This window comes from Trachemys scripta, chromosome 5 (assembly GCF_013100865.1).
Source record: "Trachemys scripta elegans isolate TJP31775 chromosome 5, CAS_Tse_1.0, whole genome shotgun sequence".
Classification (NCBI taxonomy): Eukaryota; Metazoa; Chordata; order Testudines; family Emydidae; genus Trachemys; species Trachemys scripta.
Genome location: NC_048302.1, coordinates 10,311,880 through 10,334,173, shown reverse-complemented (window position 1 = coordinate 10,334,173; position 22,294 = coordinate 10,311,880). Strand labels below are relative to the sequence as shown.

The window sequence follows — 22,294 nt, the reverse complement described above, 5'->3', positions numbered from 1 at the left end:
GTTAAGGAGCATCTGGAATCCAATGCACATCATTTTGGCTCAGGGTAATTGATGATGATGAGTGAGGAGAAAAGAAGAAAAGCTTGACTTTCAGATCTCACAGAGGGCTTGAAGGTCTAACATTTTTTTAAAATACATATTTTTACTTATAAAATTAAGAATTGTATCTGAAATCAGTGAAGGGCAATAAGCATCTAATCCCACAGTGTCATTTTTGCAGCCACTAGTTAGAGTAGAACCACACTTTAAACATTTATGACCTCTTGATGGAACAGCCCTCTGTTCCTTGCCAAATCTCACTAAACCAAGTCCCATTCTGTATTTCTTCTGAGTGGTTCTTTCTCTGACAACAATGATCCCTCCTCCACCAATAAGGGCAAAGGTGAAAAGTAAGTAAAAATAGTCACCCCCAGTTTCTCCTAAGAATAAGACATCTACCCCCAAACAAACCCACACACCTTCAAAAGAAACTTTAAACGGTTTTCCTCTTCCTCCTAAGAACCCAGTGAGTACAATAAATACAAATCCTCAAACAATGACTCTTTGAGGAACGTTAAATTGGATGGCATCAATAATCTGATTAAATTATTTTCTACGGATTTACAGGCTTGTCTTAAAGCTGAAAAACTTGTGGACACGGGGGGATCTTTCTAGATGCTGAGAGGAGATACAGAATTTGTCTAGCTTTATCTGATCAGGATTAGGTTGTATCGGAGGTCAGAGATGTTCCTGATGAGGAATCCCCCATATCTAAAAGTTTTCATAAATTGATACAAATTCTTTACAGACATATCACAATTATGGGGCTCTTTTCCTGTGCTGGATTCAACTATACTGATATGTTTCTAGAAGTCCTTCTGTCCTGCAGATGGCAACACCTTCCTATCTGATCCCTCTGGCAGGAAAGTTGATGCTGGCCTCAGAAAGGAAATCGTATTCTTCTCTAGAACAGGGGTTCTCAAACTCCATTGCACTGCGACCCGCTTCTGACAACAAAAATTATTACATGACCCCAAGGGGTCCAAAGCCTGAGCCCCCCCGTCCCAGGCAGGGGGGCCAAAGCCGAAGCCCAGGGGCTTCAGCTCCAGGCAGGGGGCCTGTAACCTGAGCCCCACCACCCAGGGCTGAAGCCCTTGGGCTTTGGCTTTGGTGCTGGGCAGTGGGACTCGGGCTTTGGCCCCGGCCCCAGGCCCCAACAAGTCTGAGCCAGCCATGGTGACCCCATTAAAATGGAGTCCCACCCCCTTTGGAGTCCTGACCCACAGTTTGAGAACCGCTGCTCTAGAAACCAGGCTGCAACCCTAACTCTATTTGCAGGCTGGTGGAGTGATTCAGCAGGAGCACACAAAAAGCCGTGGTCAGCAAAATCTTTTCCTCCAAGTTTATTCTTGAGGTAATGGTATATAGAAAAAATATATTTATGGTATTTTAACCTAACCACAAAATAAACAGAAAAGCTCCCTACTCTGAGGTTCATACAAGTCCCATGATAACTGGTGTGGATGTGAAGCCCATTCTTCAATGCAGCTGGTAGTTCTTTGGCTTTAGGGATTGCCTAAGGACAAATCCTTCCTCAGAAGTTCTAGGGAAAGCCTGTAATGTTCATCCTAAGAAGCTGATTAAGTTTCCAGCCTACTCTTAACATTGCAGAATCTCTGGCCAGCAATATAATAGCTCAAAAGGCTGTGTGATTATGTGCATGAAGGAAAGGTATTTTTTTCTAAACAAGCTGGCATTTCCTCTCCTCAGAGGAAGTTTCTTTGATGAAAGTTGGTGTGGAAGGGCTTTTCATTCTTATAAAAGTCTTCCTTTCTAAAATCTTAATGAGAACTGTACCCATATTTACTGTTGCAAAGGTGGCTCTTTTTTCAGAGATCCCCTATTACACACACATCTGTGTTTCTTGGCTCTGGATTCCATAATGTCAGGGTCTATATTTCCCCTCCCTTGACTCTTTTCCCTAAGGGAATGGAAACTGATAACATCAGTTTCTAATTGCTGCCTCATGGACATTTCCTCCTCTGTGGCTTTGTCCCTTTTGATCTTCCCATCAGTCCAGAAAATAGGGCAGGTCTACAGCACAGCATCTCTGGTATTGCAGTTTTAGGCCAGAACTGGAAGGTAGGCATGCTACCTTGTTCTTCACAGTTCATTTGAAGTTTAAGGATACCAAGCAAGGATGTAAAATAGCTGAATTCTTTTGTTTTTTACAAGAAATTTGAGATCAGTGGCGGCAGCAGCTCAGCTGGGGCATTACCTTATGCTTGGAGGAGTTGTATTACACATTCCAGTAGCTCCACACCATTATCAATTCCTGCACTTGGTAACGTGGAATGATTAGTACCAGCATAAAGCTCTTCCATTCAGGATAGCATCTAGACCTCAGGCTATTTTCCAGAGTCTAGATTGTTCTGGCAATGTGAGGCATTCAGTGCTCTCTCCTGAAATCTCAGCAATAATGGATCAATGCAGACAATCTGGAGCCTATTATTTATATCAATGAACCCATAGCATTCATTTCCTAAGAGGAGATCTGGTTCTTCTGCAATTTGGGTGGAAAAAATAAATTAACTATAAAAGAGGTTCATTTCATATAAGCATCTCAATATGCAAGCAGGTTAGCTAAAGTATCCATTCACTTATATGAGAGAGAGATCCTCGAAGAAGATAAACTTTTGCCATCTAAACAACCAGTGGAATTGCTCCCTCATTAATTTTTTTTGTGCCAATGATAATCAGTAAGTTGAAAGATATGAGAGCAGATTTCCAGAAAGAATAACATCTCCTTTCTGTTTCCACAATACCTGGTTTGTACATTTCCTTTCATTTATTGATCCCTAAGATGCTAAGGGAGGAAAATGTAGCCTTAAGTAACCTCAAGGCCTATAGGATTCTTGGCAAGAATGATTGGGGGTGTTGCTGTCACAGCAGACCTATTAGCTAAGAGATTATAGAAGAATGGTCCAGCTAACACCCAGAGTCAGCTGCTGCCAGGCTCTTCATCCTTAGAGCCTGAATTTGAGTACGGAAAGTTGCTGCCCTCCCTTTGACCCCTTATCACAGTTTCTGTCTATCTCCTGTCACTTAGAATTGTGTTTCAGCCAGCCAACCATCCAGGCTTTTTTCCCCCAGGGACCCCATCAACAAAGAGCCTCAATGCTGAACAGTTAGATCTGCATGCTGATGTCCAGAGGGTACTTTGTAGGGGATTCACCCTTTCCAGTCTCTGAGTCTATGCCTGTTTGTTTCCTTTAGCTTATTAGGTTTCATTTTTTCCTGGTTTGTTTTTAACATTGGTTATGGATAAGCTTTAACAGATAGGTGGGTTTTGCAACAGCTTTTTAAATTCTCTCAATGTAACCTCCTCTGGTCCACTGATTCAATGAAGCTGTTCCCACACTCTGGGTGTCTCCCTGCTGCCAATTACTGTAGTATTCATGATTCATTTCTCTTGTGGGAGAGCACATAAAGTACAGGCATATGCTGGAAGAGGGAGTGACCTTCACAGTAGGGTGGATACATGAAGGATGGATAGGGAAGAAGAACAAAGAATCCAGTGAGGGCACAGTTTGAAGGTATAGGAAGAAAAGTGTAGCAATGAGATGAGGTGCAGATTTGGTCAATAATAGATGTGCCTGAGGTGTCAGAGCAGATGGCAGGGACTGAAATAGTGAAAATTGTAATGTAAAATTTTAAGAGGAGACAGTGTGCCAAGGGACCTGAGATGGATGGAGGGTGAAAAACATGGGGTGAAACAGGTTCAGGATATGCAGGGAAGATAGCAAAGAGAAAGAGAGCTGGTATCAAGCTCAGGGCCTGGGAAGAGTCTCCTTTGCTGATTGTTACCTTCATTGCTTTCCCAATTATTTCCTCCTTGCTTTTGGAAGACAACAAGGAAGCTTGGTCCCCATGCTCACAAACCTCCTTGATTTGCATGATGGGCTACTCTCAGGTACCCCACAATTGTACGATTTTTCATATCTAGTGTTAGGCACCACCGAAGAACTGTCCTTGCCTAAATACATACACCCATGCAAGGGCAGGTCTCCAGAGCTTCTGAGTTTGCCCAAAAGACTGTAGGCCTCCATTTGCCATGCATGAAAACTCTTCCTATGGTCTTTGGCACAGATGAGTGATCAGCTGTTTGTTTAACAGCAAGTAACAGGAGATGGTGGAACAAGACTTTTCTGCATCTGCAATGAAAGAAAAGCAGAAATGGAGATTTGGGAGACATTTTCCTTTCTACTTTTTTTGGCATCCATATTAATGGAATAATGTGTGTCTGAGCAGTGTGAGATGAGCTATCTTTGCGCTTCTTCTGGGGTTTAGGAGAAGGCGGCATAGGACAGCCAAGATACGTCACTTGATAATACCATATGATTTGGTCTGGCTAATTTCTTCCCCTAAGTGGGCACAGTGACAGGCATTCTCAAGTCTGTCTAATAGGAATTTTACCAGATACACAAATAGTGACAGTGTTGTTAATTGTTTGGGGCATGTATGTTTCTTAAAGAAATCCTCTCCTCTCTGAAATCTGCTAGGGCCACTGCAATCAACAGTGATATTCCATGTGCTGGCCCCCAACATGAAACTAATGGTAGCCACTGGCAGAGCTTTGTAAGCAGAAAATCCTTGGTGGTAGACTTCCATATTGCTGTCGTAGCTCCCAGGAATCCCCATGCAATCCAAGCCCTGTTGTGGATAGAACGGAGGCAGAGCCATAGATGTCTCCTTCCTGCATGATGAACCATTTCCAAATCTGAGGGGAAATATCAATAAGAATGAATCTGCTCCAGTTAACATTAATTACCACTCGTTGCCCTTTTTGTATATTCCATCTTCTCCAAAACCTACATTGAAAACTAAACTCTGACCTGCGGGAAATGCAGAGATGTGAAGGTAACTCTGCTGTTGCCTCAGGTTGTAGACATAGAGAAGTCCGTAGTCTCCCTCAGAATTTGTGCCACAGAATGGCAGGAGAGGTGTATAGTTGGCACAGAGAGAGATGAATGGCCAAGGGCATATGAGGAGAAAGTTATAAACATAGTCCCCTTACATCCAGTGTTTTAGGTTGTGATAAGTGAAGGGGTCTTATAATGTTATACTCATATCACATTTAGTAAGATAGATTCATGAGGCCAGATTCATTCCCATGTAATTCCATGAAACTCAGTGATGTTAACCCAGGAAGGAATTTAGTCCACACTGTTAAACAACTGCACTGAGTTATGCTTTTGAAGGATGGGAGTAATGCGGTTGCACTTCTTTGTACGTGTGGGGAAGGCAAGCAATCGCATTCTGCATATGCTGAAAAAGTGTGTCGGATCATAACAAAGAAATATATCTGATGATGTGTCAGATCATAAGACAGGAATTTATTTGATCGAATGTGTGTTCTTCATATACCAAAATCTACTGAATCATTTCCGCCTGTTAATAAATACCGTGTGGGAGTTTTATAAATGACAATTCATTGTGACTTTTGTACATTACAGGTGATGCTACAGTGACAATTACTCACAGATATACTCCAAAAGAACAGCTGAAGATGCATACCCAACTCGCTGACATTATAATAGTAGCTGCAGGTAATACTAAGTGTCCTTAATACTAAAGTGGCAAATATTAAAAACTCACCAGGTGCTTGGTTTCTACAACTGTGGGGCAATTAGCTGTGTTAAATGTGGTAACTAAGTGGGTTGTGCTCATGCTTGCTGAGGTCTGCTTGTTTTGAGTAAGGAAAGAGATTTGGCCCTCAGTTCTTGCCCTTCATATTTGCAGATTCATAAACTAGTTTCTCATCAGGTATGACACCTTCCCCTTAGGGAAGCTTAAGGATGAACTCAGGAATGGAAACCAGTCTGTGCACAGCGTATACAGGTATAATTATATAAACTAAAACATTTTCTGTACTATACAAAAACGGTGAGTCATTCTGCTTCTGACAGTAGGGTTTCCTTAAATCAGCTGCAGGCCATGCTCGGGTAACAATAGTGTCTTTCTTTTGCTATTAGAATTAAGGGCAGTCTTGGCAAATTAAATGCGATTGTTTTGGTATTATGTATGTATTGTTCATCCTTGTTTTGTACAATTGCCGAATAAAGAGGTAAATGGAAGAATGGGCTGTTGAAAGAATGGATTTGCTATAATTAGTAACTGGAAAGGTCAGTGGTTTGATATTACTGGAGATATGTAGACAGAAATACTTGTGTTTTGATTTGGCCTTTCTTTACTAAATAAAGAACTAATCAGAGTTCCAACTTTGGATGGCAAATGTTGCTTTAATGGCATTTTTAATATACATCCTAACAACATTAGGAACAAGTTTGGCCAATGTCTATGCAGTTCTTCTATTATTTTTTTTTCCACAGTGGTCATTCGAGCCCCTCTTGCAGTACACAGAATTTGTGTCATTTCGCCTCTCCCATCACTCCTCCACACTCCAAGCCTTGCTAACTGCCTTCCAGAGGAATAGGGTTGGGGATGGTTTACTCTGAGGCTTATCATTTCTGTTCAAGTATGAAGTGAGGTGCTGCTTTCCCTGACAGGCTAAATGCACTTCTTCACATGCCAGCTTAGGAGCAAGAAAACAAGCTCGGGTCTTGAGCTCAGATCTCCTACATGGTGATTACTAGACTGTGCACTTAACCAGAATTCACAAATTGTAAGTGGAAAATAATAAAGGATGTGGAATCATTTTTTTTAGCATGTCTGTGTAGATAAATGCTTCTTAGTAGTTCATCAGAACTTACTGTCAGGGTTTAATCCCAGCTTCTGAACAGAGTTAGTTGTTGGCTATGCTTGTAGTTAAACTGCGTTCAGTACCAATTCAGCAATACCCGTTCCTTACACTTTTTCTTCATGTCACTTGTTAGAGCAGTGATTCTCAAACGTTTGTACTGGTGACCCCTTTCACATAGCAAGCCTCTGAGTGTGACCCCCCCCACTTATAAATTAAAAACACTTTTTAATATATAACACCATTATAAATGCTGGAGGCAAAGCTGGGTTTGGGGTGGGGGCTGACTGCTCGCGACCCCTCACATAATAACCTCACGACCCCCTGAGTGGTCCCAACCCCCAGTTTGAGAACCCCTGTGTTAGAGGAACACAATACAACACTCATTGCACAATACGAGATCTATCTGGGCTAGATTGTGCAAAGTACACACAGCCCTGTATTGGGTGCGGTGTGGAGTTGCACAGCCCCAGTGGAAGCTCAGGGAGAGATAGTGCCTCAGGAAGGCATAATCCCTTTAAGTTTCCCTGAGTTCACAGGAACTGTGCAGACTGCATCTTTCTCAGGGATGGTGCAATATTCTCACTGATGTGCCTGGCTTGCTCGGCTGCTAGGACGAAGGGAGTTCAGGGCATGAACCTATTTCCTCCCCGCCCCATTTGTGGCGGGGCCGCAGTTGTGACAGGCCTATATGTGGGAAGTGCCGGCAGGAGGCGGCTCCTTGTGTGTGCCCTAACACATCTGTAGAAGGCCCACTTGCAGGCTGGCCCCCAGTTTGACTCCTTTTCTGCAATAAATGCTACTCATGATGCAATCCTCTATTTTGATTTTAATTGTTAGTTTTTGAAGCCTGCATTTTATCAAGCCAATAGTTTATTCAGTTCCTTGAGTGTTCTTATTTCAGATTTCTCGCAGAGAAGGGCTCTGCCTAAATTGTGATTTTGAAAAAATAGATAATTAGCTTTTTCTGCAAAACCTATGATTTAAGAATTTCCCACATATTAGAAGTAAAGCAAGTTAGGAGACAGTGATCTCCTAGCAGTTGATATACAAAGGAGGCTTTGGTAAATCACAGAATCCTAGAAATGTAGGGTCTGAATCTAGTCCAGCCCTCTGTGCTGAGGCAGAATTAAATAACTTTATTAATTTTGTTGTGGGGGAGGGTGATTTTTTTTATTTAGTTTAAATATTACTCTATTAATGGGGCATGTTCTTAAACCTTTTTATAAAGGATTTAGCTGTGCAACTCCTGTTAGCTTTAATAAGAGTTGTAGAGTATGCCTTTATCCCTATGCCACTCAGATAATTTCCCCCATAAAATTGTGGAGTTGGCCTATTACCAGTACAACTTCCAATTTATTGTGCAACAGTTTGATGAAATAGACATAGGCCAGCACCTCTCAACTTTATTGGAAAGTATATTAGAAAATTTGCCTCTCTCAACACTTTTCAAGCTCATCTATATACAATATATAGAGAGAAATGTTGCATCACCTCTCTCATACAGCAGTCCCTTTCTCCCCTAAAACTGCTTGCATCCAGAAACACTCACTTTTGCTTTCTATTCTCCTGCTCCCCACAGCTCTCTCAAACCATTCCTGCCTGTGACCCAGCTAGTGGGAGAGGAGAAACCTATTACAATATATATCTCTGAGGGGTACTGCAGATGTTCCGTTTTAGAGTATTAGAATGACCATATAACTAAAGAGTGGCAGCGTCAAGTGAGTAAAGATGTCCCCATAACTCATGAAGCAAGACTGTATTTTATTTTAAAGGTGGAATGTATTCTCATTTAAAAAGCGGGGGGGGGGGGGTTCTGTAATGTAATAGGTAAGAAAATGTGGAAATGGCTTTGAGTGGTTTGAGTGTTGTTCTGATTAGATCATGTAAAATGTAATACGTAGGTAATGTACAAGTATTTCGATACTTTATTCCTCAATAGCACATAATGGTTTAGTGTCATATAGTATTTGTCTTAACAGTTGAGGGAACTGTTAATTAACTATTTGCCTAGCCAGAAGTGAGCTGATGTCTAGTCAGATCTGTTGTGATTGTCTCTAAAGCCATAGCAATAAGTTACATTAAAAATATAAAATGCTATAAAGTTTATTTAACTATTGGAACACAGTTCAAAAAGATGGCACTAAAATTCTGTTCGTGAGAGGTAGGGCTTTTCTCTGCATCAAAGAGAAGTGTTGAAATGGTTCAAAGAGCTTATGTTGGATTTTTAGCAGAGCCTGGAGGCCAGATTAGAGCAGTCATCTCTCTGCACAAGCCTGGGTGTTAAAATCAAGCCCCTTCCGATGAGGATCCTTGCAAAGAGGAAAGTCTTTGTGGACCATTCCTGCTCCCATTCCTGCTCCACATCAGAAGAGTTCTGCTGTTGTCTTCAATGGGAGTAAGATCAGGATGAATGTGTGTCTACAAAGAGGTCACCCTTATACTTACCAATTACTTTGGATAACAACCTTGGTATTTGCAGAATTCTAGTTATTTCCTCTCATGATTATAAGGAAATTTAGCTAAAACTGCAAATACTGAGATAACTTTCCATTCTATTCTGGTTCTTATACCACATTCATCACCGTGGTATCTTCCAGTATAGTGTTTTAAGTGATGTAACTATCATCTGTCATATGTGGTTTTCTCTTTCTCCCATCTTCTCTGTGAGCTGAAGGGAATTATGTGAGTTTTCCTTTTTATGTGTATTAAGTTGTTTTTTATTAGTGGTGGCTGGTTGAAGACATGCACCGTGCACTTGAGTTAGATTGGAATTTCTCAGTTGCTGAGGGCTTCATGCTCAGGTTAACTGCACTGCTATAGTCCAGCTAGAAGTTGATGAAAGTATGTTTTACTGAGGCCAGGTCATCATCCATCAGGATGGGATGCAATCTCCTAACTAGCCATAGGTAGTAGAATTATTTATTAGTGTTATTATGGAGTTGCTTAGCATCAGCAAGGAATCCTAGAGCACTCCTAAAATGTGGACTGACTAACCAATTGTGGGTGTGTATCTTCAATCAAAGGAGACTGTTTCCTAGCTACAAGCTTCTCTGCGTTTACTTCTGCCAGCAGCATAACCTCCACTTGCTCAGGTTCAACCTCAAGCAGTTGTTTTTCATCCATGAACTGATCTCAGTCAAGTACCGGGTTAGCTTGGTGACAGTGGTGTTTTCATATGTAGTGAAAGATAGAGTTGTGTGTCACCTGCATATCTTGAGTCCACAATGTCTTGCTAGATCTCCTAGTGGCTGCATGTAGATGTTGAACAGTTGCAATATTTTATCTGCTTCTAGAATAGTAAAATTTGTGTCAGCAATGTTACGTAAACAGTTTTTTACACTGTTCAGGTAAATGGTTGGAATGTCAAGTATTTAACAATTAAATATATGAAAAATCAAAGAATCCAATGATGTGCTGTAGAAATAGGATCTTACATAGCCTAATTGAAATTATTTGCGCACTGTAGACACAGCCTCTTGACATCAACTTTGTTTCAGACCCTCAAAACGTAGTTAAAACCATAGTGTTTTCTGTGTATCAGAACTATGACAAAGATGCTGAAAAAATAAACCCAATTTTTTCCTGCCTTTTCTATAATTAAGAGCAGATTACTTAGTTCTGTATCTGGCTGTGTTAATCAAATATTTCTTGATGATTTCAGGTATTCCAAAGTTGATTACAGCTGATATGGTTAAAGAAGGTGCAGTTGTGATTGACGTAGGCATCAACCATATCCACGATCCTCTGACAGGGAAAACCAAATTAGTAGGGGATGTGGACTTTGAAGGTAAGAAAAATACCCCTTCTGATATAAAAGGACTGGATAAGTTGGGTTTAAGGTATTTGATTATTTTAAAAATGAGATGGTTAAATTAATTTGTCAAATCAAATCTTTTCTCCTCACCTGAAGAAGTGTATTGAAGAAGCAAAAAGTTGTATCTCAGCTTAATACATACTCTATTAAAGAGCCCAAGTCTGATTGTTTTTAAAGGAAACTGGGACGTATAATTATAAAATGCATGCCAGCACTGATGACAGGTGCAGGGGAAGAAATGGCAAAAGGCTGTGGTGCCACTTCCTCCCCAAGTTTCCCTGCTCCCTTTAGGCATCTTATGTCCATGACCACTAAGGATATGTCTTCACTACCGGCCAGATTGGCGGGCAGTGATCAATCCAGCAGGGATTGATTTATCGCGTCTAGTCTAGATGCGATAAATCGATCCCTGAGCGCTCTCCCATCGACTCCTGTACTCCAGCTCGGTGAGAGGCGCAGGCGGAGTCGACGGGGGAGCAGCAGCAGTCGACTCACCGTAGTGAAGACACCGCGGTAAGTTTATCTAAGTACATCGACTTCAGCTACGTTATTCACATAGCTGAAGTTGCGTAACTTAGATTAAACCCCCTTTTGCCCCCCCCTCCCAGTGTAGACCAGGCCTTAGAGAAAGCAATTCCCAGACCTCAACAAGTTTAGGGACTCCAATTGCATATAGTACGTATTACAGCATCACTGGTCAAGCTGATGTTATCAAGGATCTTTCTGCACTTCCACTGGAAACTCATATTTTAAAATGATATTAATTTTGCTTAAGTAATTTTCTCCATGCTAAGACTTGCTATATATAAATCTTTTGATCCTGAAAATCTGGGTGCAAACGATCCTATCTTAGATCACAAATGACAATGTGCACATTGATCTCATTTTAGTGTCCTTTTTTGTGCAATGTATTACCAAACAACTGCACAATGCGTCTTGATTGACAATGTCTGCTCAAAAGAAGCTCTAGACTGGACTAGCAGGATTGTTACAGTTCAAAATTAAAGTTTGTTGACAGAGCTGTGTGTGGGAAGTTTACACCTATCCATGTTCTAGCTATTGGCCCCTCATTTTGATATGCATGAAATTCATTCACATTTTTTAAAAATAATCTTTCAAGTCTTGGCATACAGGCTCTCAGTCCGACAGCACAATTGTATTCAAAATGTTTTTAAAAGGAGTGCTAGAGTGTCACATAAATAAACTAGTCAAAATCCTGCTTGCTTTACTCACACATAAAGATCTGTTAAAGTCAATGAAATTACTCTCATGAGTAGAGCAACAGGCTTGATCCTAGATATATTTTAGACATGTATGTGCATATGTATAATTGCATATTTAAAATAGAGATATACAGGAAATTATTCTGAAAATACAATTGTAACAATGCTCTCTTCACTTGCTGCTTTGTACGGTAGTAAGTAAAAGATGGTAAAATGGTACAAGAAATGTTACATAGCAGATGCTGTTCAGAACTGCAACAAAATATAGTAAACAAAAGTTCCACAAACTACTAGTATATACAAGGAAACATGATTTGCATAAACACATCTTAAATTTGTGTGCCACATTTCTCTTGATTTCTTAAAAAGTTTGTCTGACTCTGAATATAATAAAAAGCGAGGTGTACTTGTAGCACCTTAGAGACTAACAAATTTATTTGGGCATAAGCTTTCGTGGGCTAAAGTGGGCTTATGCCCAAATAAATTTGTTGGTTTCTAAGGTGCCACAAGTACTCCTCGTTGTTTTTGCTGATACATACTAACACAGCTACCACTCTGAAATCTGAAGATAATATAAAGCTATATCCAGATGGCCAGGTCGTGATTCAAAGTTTCTGTACTTGCAGACCTACTACTGTGCTGTGTATGTCTTGACAAGTTCTGCTGTGGGTTGTTCCTCAGGATTTTACCTGGGGTGAGGGAAGATCCCAGAAGGAGGGAGGAACTTTAACTTGGGTTATGCCACTGAAGTTACAGGTAGTACTTAGCTGCACATTGCCATAGGGAGATTGTTTTGTTTTGATTAATGATTTAGTGAAACTTTCACCGATACTAATGAACCAGCAACAATCTGATGCATATAGGCTATAAAGTAAAACATTTACATGCAAATTATTTGATATAGCACTTAAGAAGTGGAGCCAGCTTATCAAGTGAAAATGATATAGTAATCACAATCTGAGTTATTGGATATTTTAGATATTTGCATTTTTATTTAATGTGTTTGTTACATGTTTGTTTTTACCAACAGTATCTTTAAACTGAGCAAAGTATTGTACTGAGAATTAACTTAACGATTCTCTGAATTATAATCAGTTAATATACAAATTGACCATTTGGCTGAATTCATATTTATACACATCTGATTTTTTTTTTTTTTTTTTTTTTTTACAGTTGAGTATAAGATGCTTTAAATGGCCAGCAGTAATATGCAGTAACAGTTTAAAGTGTCACCTGGCTCCATCCTGCCACCCTCCCTGATCTCAGCTGTTCCCTACTATTAAACCATCCTTGACATAGAAAAATGTGCACTGGAATAGAAAGTGGGGCATTAAGTCTGACGTGGGCAATCCAAATTTAAATTTCCTTTATAAGAAAAATGTATAAATATGGCTTGGATTAATCAAGCAGTATGATTTGAGATCACCTTTAACAGCAAGGTGGAAACTTCAATTGCCACATCACAACTAATGTCTTGGATTCCCTGCTTTATAAATACTGAAAGATGCTATTTTAAACTAAAGAAATCTTTAAATGCTTTAAAAGTGGACAGTGGGGTGAATTCCCACCTCTGCTGGAGGGAATTCAGGATGGCTCTCTACATCTGTTTTTGAAGATCTTATAAAGTTTTACTTTATGGTACTTATAAAATTTCTCTCTATACTCAAAGAAACGATAACAAAACGAAGTTTTCAAGCTTCACATTTGAGCAGAGATGAGGATCAAAATCATGTGGGTGTTCATGCTTACTCTTCCCCAGAATATAAGGAAAAACAGACATCTGACGGGACTCAAAGGAAACAAACATAAAAATTGTAATATGGAATAGTTGTGCAACATACAAAACATTATATAATTAGCCTGTGGCACTCACTTCCACCAAGTATCATTAAAATAAATAGCTTAGTAAGTTTCAAAAGAGGAATAAGTATTTTGGTGCAGGCCCAACACAATGGGCTTTATGCAGCACTTGATCATGTACCAACTATTCCATGTACATGAATTGATGTCAAAGGGCCTAATCATTGTGTTTGAGTTTTTCAGTATTTCCCCCTATTAGTCCTGGGGGAGATTTTCAAAATCGCCTGAGGGGCTTAAGAGCACAAGTTCCACTGACTTTTAGTGAGACTTGTGCTCCTAATTCCCTTAGGTGCTTTTGAAAACCTCCCCTCTTGTATCTGGTTTGCAGGTGAACCCTGTTCTCAAAGTTCAGAATCAGAGAATATCAGGGTTGGAAGGGACCTAGGAGGTCATCTAGTCCAACCCCCTGCTCAAAGCAGGACCAATCCCCAGGCAGATTTTTACCCCAGTTCCCTAAATGGGGCCCCCTCAAGGATTGAACTCACAACCCTGGGTTTAGCAGGCCAATGCTCAAACCACTGAGCTATCTTTTCTCAATAGCGACTTCTAATGTGCCTGGGATAACCTGACATTTGCGGATAACTTCCTGGTGTTTCTCATATGGCTCAGCAGGAAGGCTGCAGCAGACCCTCCATATGTCAATAAGGATTTTGCAGTGGATAGTTTTTGCTGCAACAGTTTTTGAAGTACCCATAGCATATTTTCAACACAAAACATCCAGAGTTTCTGACCAGGCATAGATGCACACCATAGCCGTTCTCAGATGTTCTTAGTTGGTTCAAGTACAGAGATAATGTGAAATTAGCTATGGACTTCCAAGCAGGATCAGGCCTGACTCTTTCCATCCAGATTGTCTCTTACTGCTGTAGGTCTCTGAACCAAATTTAATCCTGGTGTAAACAGCTGTTAGTCCACTGCCTTCAGTGTGCACACCAATGCTTAATTTGGCTCTATGTGCTTACTACACTCCAAACCTATGAAATACATCTATATACAATATATAGAGAGAAATGTTGTATCGCCTCTCATATACAGCAGTCCCTTTCTCCCCTAAAACTTGTTATATCTAGACGTTGCTCAGACTCACACATTTTCTCACTCGGGTAGTCCTGGTGTGTTTGGATCTTCTCTTTTGGACCAAAGGAGACAGCTTCTGTTGAAGGCAATGATAGCTGTGGGTACGCAGCACCTCTGAAAATCAGGCCTTAACTCCACACAACAAACTTCTGCTGGCCTAGCTATGTTGGTCAGGAATATGATGAGGTGTGACCCCTGACAGAGCTGTGTTGGCAAAAGCCCTATACTGGCAAAACTGATCTTCTGCCATTATAGCTTATTCCAGTCCCCCACCCCCATCCCTTCACTCTCAAACAAACTAAGCTACACTGGTAAAAGCTCAGTTTTCCCAGTATAAGCTGCGTTCCCACTAGGAGCGATTTGCCGGGCTAGTATACAGGTATAGCTAGATCAGCAAAGCGCTCCTTGTGTAGACATACCCTAAGGGTCTGAGGTAGGGCATCCAACATTAGTGGATGTTTTGAAAAATTGGCCAATATCTGCAAGCATCTCTACCACGTGGATCGAGGTTCTTGGCTGTGGAACATCTTACACACTGAAGATCAGGTTGAGTCTATGCGTTTCCCCTTTCAGAGCAAAGTATGCTCCTAAACATACACAAACAGAGCAACAAATACAAACCCTCCTCCTAAAAACCAACACTTCGGATACATTTCCTTTCCACCCATGGGAGGAGTAGAGTTAATGAGGGCAGACAATGCATGCTTCTTCCTAATTACTTTACAAAGCACCTACATACTATGGTGCTAGGCACTGCACAAATAGCTTGCTAGCTACAGATTATATAGAACAAATGTTATGGGCCGGCATTCCTTTCACTTTCACCTTTGTAAAACATAAGTAGCTCCATTAGAAACAATGGAGTTACACTGGTGTGCAACTACTGTACAAAGTAGCAAATCACAGCCTAGATGTTCACATAGGGAAAAATAGTACTATGTGTGAAATATATAATGAAAAAGTGGCATTTGAAATTAATGACCATTTGAAGTAAATAACGTGCTAAACGTAAAGTTTGTGCCAAAATGCTCTTGTGACTGTTGTACACAGATCAACTTTTGAGCCGCAAAAGTTGCAGACTACTCCTTGAGACTGTTACCCACAAATGTTCAGTTCAAAGAGTGAAGTTATGTTTGTATCTGGCTGTTTTTGACATGAATGAGTCTAGTTTGTTGGCATAAGAGCACTGTCATCTACTCTTAGATTGTGTGATTAATCCTCTTCGATGTCTGAAGTTTTTAACTTTAAAGGAACCTAGCAAATGAAGACTGTTTCCAAAGTCGAGGATCCTGTTTGTCAAGGAAACAATCTGCTTTTCATTTCTTGTTAAGAATCAAAGAGATATTTTAAAGTTCTAAAGAAGCTACAAAGTGACAACTCGTTCCCCTTAAGCGCTTAATTAGAATACTGGCGTTTTCCAGACTGCCAAATAAATGCTTAGGGCACTGTATGTTTCAGGAGTCTCCATGCAGTTAAAGCAGATTCAGAGGCTAGAGCTTTTACATCACCTAAAAGTGAAGGTGAGACAAAGTAATTGCCAATGCACCACGTCATTTGCTGCTGATAGGTCTGTCGTATCCGAACGCCAGCTCAGAAACCGCACGCTGATTTATCAAGCTGCACAATCAAACCAAATCTACTTAGAAGTTTCAGGGCCAAATTTTCAGATCTGGGCACCGAAGTTTGTCTGCAAAAAATGCATTCAACACATCCACATTTACTCCTCTAGTTGGGATTTACCAGACTGCAATCACCCTTTTGCAAGGGCAAACTCATTTTTAGATGGCTTTGCTTAGTCACCTATTGTTCATTTTAAAAATGTGGCCCTTGGACTGTCCTTTGCAAACTGATCCTAGGCAGGTAGTTATGTAAGCCAGTATAAAAGTAAACCTCTGTCTCACTCTGATGCACGATAATGATACAGTACATAACATAGCATACAGTACCTAACATTCAGTGCAAGAATAGGAACTGCCCAGCATGGGAAAAACAGCACCACATGCATTTAGTCCTAACAGGGACACCAGCACTTCAGGTAATTAATTAATACTATGCATGATTTTCATTGCTAAGCTTTCTCCAGGAAAAACATCTTCAGGTTGTATATTGCATCTCTTTGTAAATAAGATGGTATAAATTGCATTCTGAAAAGAAAACCATGAAATATTACCATTTGGAAACAAATTTGTTTCCATTTGAGATGCATTCTGTTTTAATTAGTATTACGTTACTCCCCAATACAGGATAACAGTCTTGATATGTGCTAATATTACTTCAGGCCCGGGTATAGTTCCATTCAGTGACTATGACATTGATTGGGACAGTGCAGTGAAAACTTGACTAAATTAACACACCAAATTTAATCAAAAAACGAGTAGGAATTTGTTCAAAATTATAAAACTAATAAAAGAAAATGCAAATCATGTATCCGAGAATTTTAAGGGTGACTGTCATATTTCATCAAATTCATTCTTATTGTATAATATAAGCAAAAAAACACATTGCAATTTATGTTTACCTTTCAAAAAGCTTTTAACATGTCTGGTGGCATCAATCAATGGAGTAATTAAAACCCTGTCACCTTTAATTACCACTACTAGATTTCACCTCAGTAAGGGCTTGATTTGGCACTACTGAACTCAATGGGAACTTTGTCAATTACATCAGTGGATGCAGCATCAGGCCCTAACTGCAAAAAATAGTCTGGAGAGCTATCTTCATTCATAATCAATTGTTCTTTACAAAGAAACAGCTAGAAAATTAATTAATATCCTGTCTATTAAACTAATAGCAACCCTTAGTTTCTTCTCTCAATGGTTCTTTCTAAGATCTTTCATTTTACTCACCAGTCGAGCACCAGACCCATGTACATTTAATTTATCGGTAGTATTGTCAAGTAACTTTATTCCTCATATTTTAGCTGCCTAATTTTCTAGCCCTTAATCTCCATGGATCTCCTATAATGCTTAATTTGAAAATAATGGTGCAATTTCAGCCCATTACTGACTTTGGTGGGATATTCCCACTTACATCAGAGATGAACATGGTCCACTTAGGGAAAAAAAAGATGTTTCCTTCTTAATCCACGTATATATGCTGTGCATAGGTGCCTTTCCCAAACTTTCTCCAGCAGAGTCCACCTGCTATGCAGAGTCCCACTCAGTGGCAAATGCTGTTTAGCAATTCCAGTTCACTCCTCTATTCTGTTTCATGCATTTGGCAGGAACAACAGGGTTTGATTTTTCTGGCAATTCCTTAAGAGCTAGCACTGCCAATTCTGAAGCTGCTAGTGGGGAGGTGAAGATGTACAACCCGAAAATAATCACAAGCTACAGTAGTCTGGACAGTTGAGGGCAGAAATAGACTTTCCATGTGAAATAACCACAACTAGCACATAATTTATTGATTGCATTCCATCATTGGATGGGTTTTCTGAAAGTGAAATGATTCCCTTGCAAGTGGTTAGCCTGGAGTTCCAATGGTTAACCTTATGCAAAATATATAAGTAGCACATTGTACCAAGAAATTCCATCTCTCATGCCAACAGGTTAACATGACACTGTTCTCCATTTCTCCTGTGTCCTTAAAGGCTGTTTTTTTAAATGTCCAGGATACTGCCATTAGTATTTCTCATGAGTAATGAAAGAATGTCCTAACCCTGCGGGGGGTGGGGGGAGGGTAATGTTTCATGGTTTGTGACTGGGCTGCTGGTGTAGTTTTCAGCAGCCTCCTGTGAAGAAACTAATTATGTAAAACTGACGATCCCTGTGAGAATTTATTACCTGAGGTGCTGGATCCATTCAGCCCCAACTTTGTCTTTTGGTCTTATCCCAGATCTCTAAGCCATGTTAGCCAGTAAATTCCTCTCTCTTTTTACTCCTCCCTTTCCTTTGATGGACACTACATGTCTACACTTGCCTCCGGAGCGATCAATCCACCAGGGGTCGATTTATCGCGTCTCATGAAGACGCGATAAATCGACCGCCAAGCGCTCTCCCATCGACTCTGGTACTCCGGAGTTGACGGGGGAGTGTCAGCAGTCAACTTGCTGCAGTGAAGACACCATAGTAAGTAGAGCTAAGTACGTCGACTTCAGCTACGTTATTCACGTAGCTGAAGTTTCGTAACTTTGATCGATCCCCACTACCAGTGTAGACCAGACCTAAGTATTCTGGCCACAGGTGGTAGGCCAGATTGAGACAGAGGGCTCAAATCTCAACTGCAGCCCTGCTGTTGGTACGTTTTTAGAACAGTGGTGGTGGAAGCCCATCTGTAATTCCATCCACCAGACGCACAGGTGACTTGGACTTCCTTTTTTATTTTCCAAGTGAGATTCCCAAACTTTCCTGAGATGATACAGTAAATTCATGCACACTTTTGAAATATCAGAGCTTTTGAAAATATATTGTTTGGAAATATTCTTACAGTCGTATCCTTTTTTCTGATTATATTAGAGGTAAAGAAGAAAGCTGGCTTTATCACTCCAGTCCCAGGAGGAGTAGGACCCATGACTGTTGCCATGCTCTTGAAGAACACGCTCATTACTGCTAAAAAGCTCATTTACTAGAGAGCTACTGCTACACGAAAAAATGAATCCAAGTCATTCTATTTATTGATACATAAAACATTTATTTTTTACTACAAATATATTTATTTCTACATTGTATTTATTTTTTCATGTAAAATATTATGACTCTGAGGATGATTTACAAAATGTTGCAATACCTTCTGTTACCTCCTGCAGCTGAATTGTGAGTAAAACAAAGTGCAGTCACAGCTTTCACGTGTGTATTGTTGTTCTGTGGGTCAATCTTGTTTATAAAAAAAAAATGACTAAGATGCTTTTGAAAATTTTACTCTTAAGTCCTATTTTCAAAAGTGACTTAGTCAGTTAGGACCCTAAACTTCATTGAAAGTTAATGACGCTTAAGCTCCTAAATGCTCAATCACTTTTTGAAAATTGAACTTAGGCTCCCAAGTCACTTACACACTTTGGAAAAATTTATTCTAAATCTTGAATTCCTTGCAAATCCAAAACTTCTGTTGATGTCAGTAGGAATTTTGCATGCCCAAGTAATGCAAGATTCCAACCTAAGATTCAACTGCATGCCAGTCATGCTGAAATCATAAAGGTAAATCATAAAGCTCACGTTCAGCATGTAGATTTTTTTTATATTAAAATAAGCTTACACACAAAAGGCCAAATTCTGACCTTATCTACGTACCCAGAAGTCAGTGGGAGCTACGTGCACTAGAATGGAAACCAGAATTTGTCTCCTTCACAATCCAGGCTTTGTTAGCCAAATGTGTTGCTACACATGCAGTGTGTTGTGTTTCTTTTTAAGCATGCTCAGTGTTTGATATGCCCTGATCCTACGATGTGACCATGTATGGATCACTTAGCAGGATCAGGGCTGGGATTAATAAGTCTATAGTAAAACCTACTATAGAAATGTGTCATCGGTAATATAAAAGGGGAGGAAAAGATCATCCAGAATGAAATAGTTGTGTTAAAACTATGAACTGCATTCCCTCTTGCCTCCTGTGATCAGTTTATGTTTTTAGTCTCTGCCATAAGGCCCAATCCTGGTCCCATGGGAGTTTTGCTATTCACTTCAGTGACCACAGAAGAGTGACATTGGGAAGAGGACACTACTGCTATAAAAATAAGAGGCAAACTTGGGAGAATGGGGAATATTTATCTGTATTTAAAGAAGGAATAAAAATGTTGATGCTCACTTATTCATTCAATGAGAGAGAGAGTCAGTTCAAAAACTGGATTAGAGTAATCAAATGCGATGTAAAATTAAAATGGGAATGCCAGTGAATACCAATAATAAGCCATTCTGATGATGATTGCATATATTATTAACACTGAGGGCCCACTCCAGCTCCGACTGAAGTCAGTTGGTGTCTGATTGGGCCATTGTTTACATCTCTGAATTTCAGTAGCGGGTTTTGATTATTTACTCTAATCAAGAGCCATTGATGCTTGCCAGTAGTTTGTAGACTGCCTGAATGAAAAAAGCCCAAATATAATGCTGAATATTTCTTCAATTACAAACATGTACTTTCTACAATAAAAAAAAAGTTGGAAAGTTACACTTGTACTGATTTTTCTTATGACAATTTTTTCTGTTTAGTTTTTAAACACCAAATCCCTGCTATTTTCATTAAATGTACATAAAATACAAAACTGAAAAGTAAAAGTATTTCTATTTCTGCTAACATTTTTCTACATATTTAGAAAAATTAATGGTGGCCAAAATAGTATAAGCCAAGGAAGTAAATAAAACTGTTGTGCCAAATGAACGGAATAAAATGATCATTTCTGTAATGTAATTTTTACAGGAAGAACATTTGAAGCCTGAGGCATAAACCATGTCAACAACCATGTACAAATAATGTCCCAGTCCTGCATACACTTAGGCTTTGTCTACACTAGCACTTTTGTCAGTCAGGGCTGTGAAAAAACACACCCCAGACCGACCTGGTGTGGACAGCGCTATGTTAGCGGGAGATGCTCTTCTGCCAACATAGCTACCGCTGTATTTAATTATGCCGGCAGGAGAGCGTCTACACAGAGATCTTACAGCCACACAGCTACAGCAGTACAGGTGTGCAGACATAGCCTTAGGCACGTGCTTAAATTTAAACACACACACAAGTGTTTGCAGGATCAGGGTATAAGGATACAATCCTATTGAACCTATTGATAATGAAGAAGCCACCTTTTGGGTACTGGTACAATTAAGTTCCTATTGTGTGGCTGGGTGCATGGATGGATAGATATAGAAAATAAAGCTCGCTTGATCCAGCTATCCTCCTGACTTGTGATTTGTTAGCAAGGGTTACCCACCTAGGCATAAAACACAAGCTGCACCCCACAAATGTGCAGGTGTGCAGTGACTCAGCACAACTGACAAAGATCAAAACCTCCTGGCTGTAATGCATTCCCAGGAGAGGGAATTAGAATGGGCAAGGCTAACACGCCATTTGCCTCCTGACAAGTGAAGCTCCTGGATCTAATCCGATGGGTCACTGAGAGGAACACAACACAGAGGAATAACCTGACACAGTGAGAACAGTAGAGATGTACCACAGTATCCTTACATTGTGAAATGTTAGTCCCTCCCTCTAGCTCTCTGTTGAGAAAGTGGAAGTGGCTGCTTGTGTTCTGTGAGCATAACAATGTGTGAGAGTTAGGGCAATGGGACTACTTGCATGTACAAGTGCTTTGCTGGACCAGGTACTGCTGATTAAATTAGTGACCCTGGGAGGGACCACTCCTAATTGTAAACACTAATAGAAATGTAACTGATATCTTTCAGGTATCTTCTTAGGTACCTATATGGCTTTTGGTGCCCCTTTGGCCTGAGCTGTTAGCCAATATGGAGGGCCTTGCAGGATTGTTTCCATTAGAAAGAGCAGTGAGTGATAGGAGTGAGGTATATTTGTCAGTGCAACCCTGTTTATTTACAAAGAATGTAAACAGAGTCCTGTTTCCCTGCACACAATAGAAACAAACAGGAAGAGTCAGTTTTCTTCCTCACAACTTCCAAGTCTACCTTCCTGCCC

General features: G+C 40.1%; 1 protein-coding gene across 1 annotated transcript in view; it reads left to right on the top strand.

The window, feature by feature from the left end:
• The window catches only part of MTHFD2L (methylenetetrahydrofolate dehydrogenase (NADP+ dependent) 2 like), a 62,654-nt gene extending 41,845 nt beyond the window's left edge, over positions 1–20,809 (top strand). Inside the window, exons 6-8 of the mRNA XM_034772770.1 lie at positions 5,496–5,588; positions 10,404–10,529; positions 19,171–20,809. Of these exons, the coding sequence (XP_034628661.1) occupies positions 5,496–5,588; positions 10,404–10,529; positions 19,171–19,283 (332 nt within the window). The 3' untranslated portion in view covers positions 19,284–20,809. The remainder of the gene's footprint in view (positions 1–5,495; positions 5,589–10,403; positions 10,530–19,170) is intronic.
• The last annotated feature ends 1,485 nt before the right edge of the window (positions 20,810–22,294 follow it).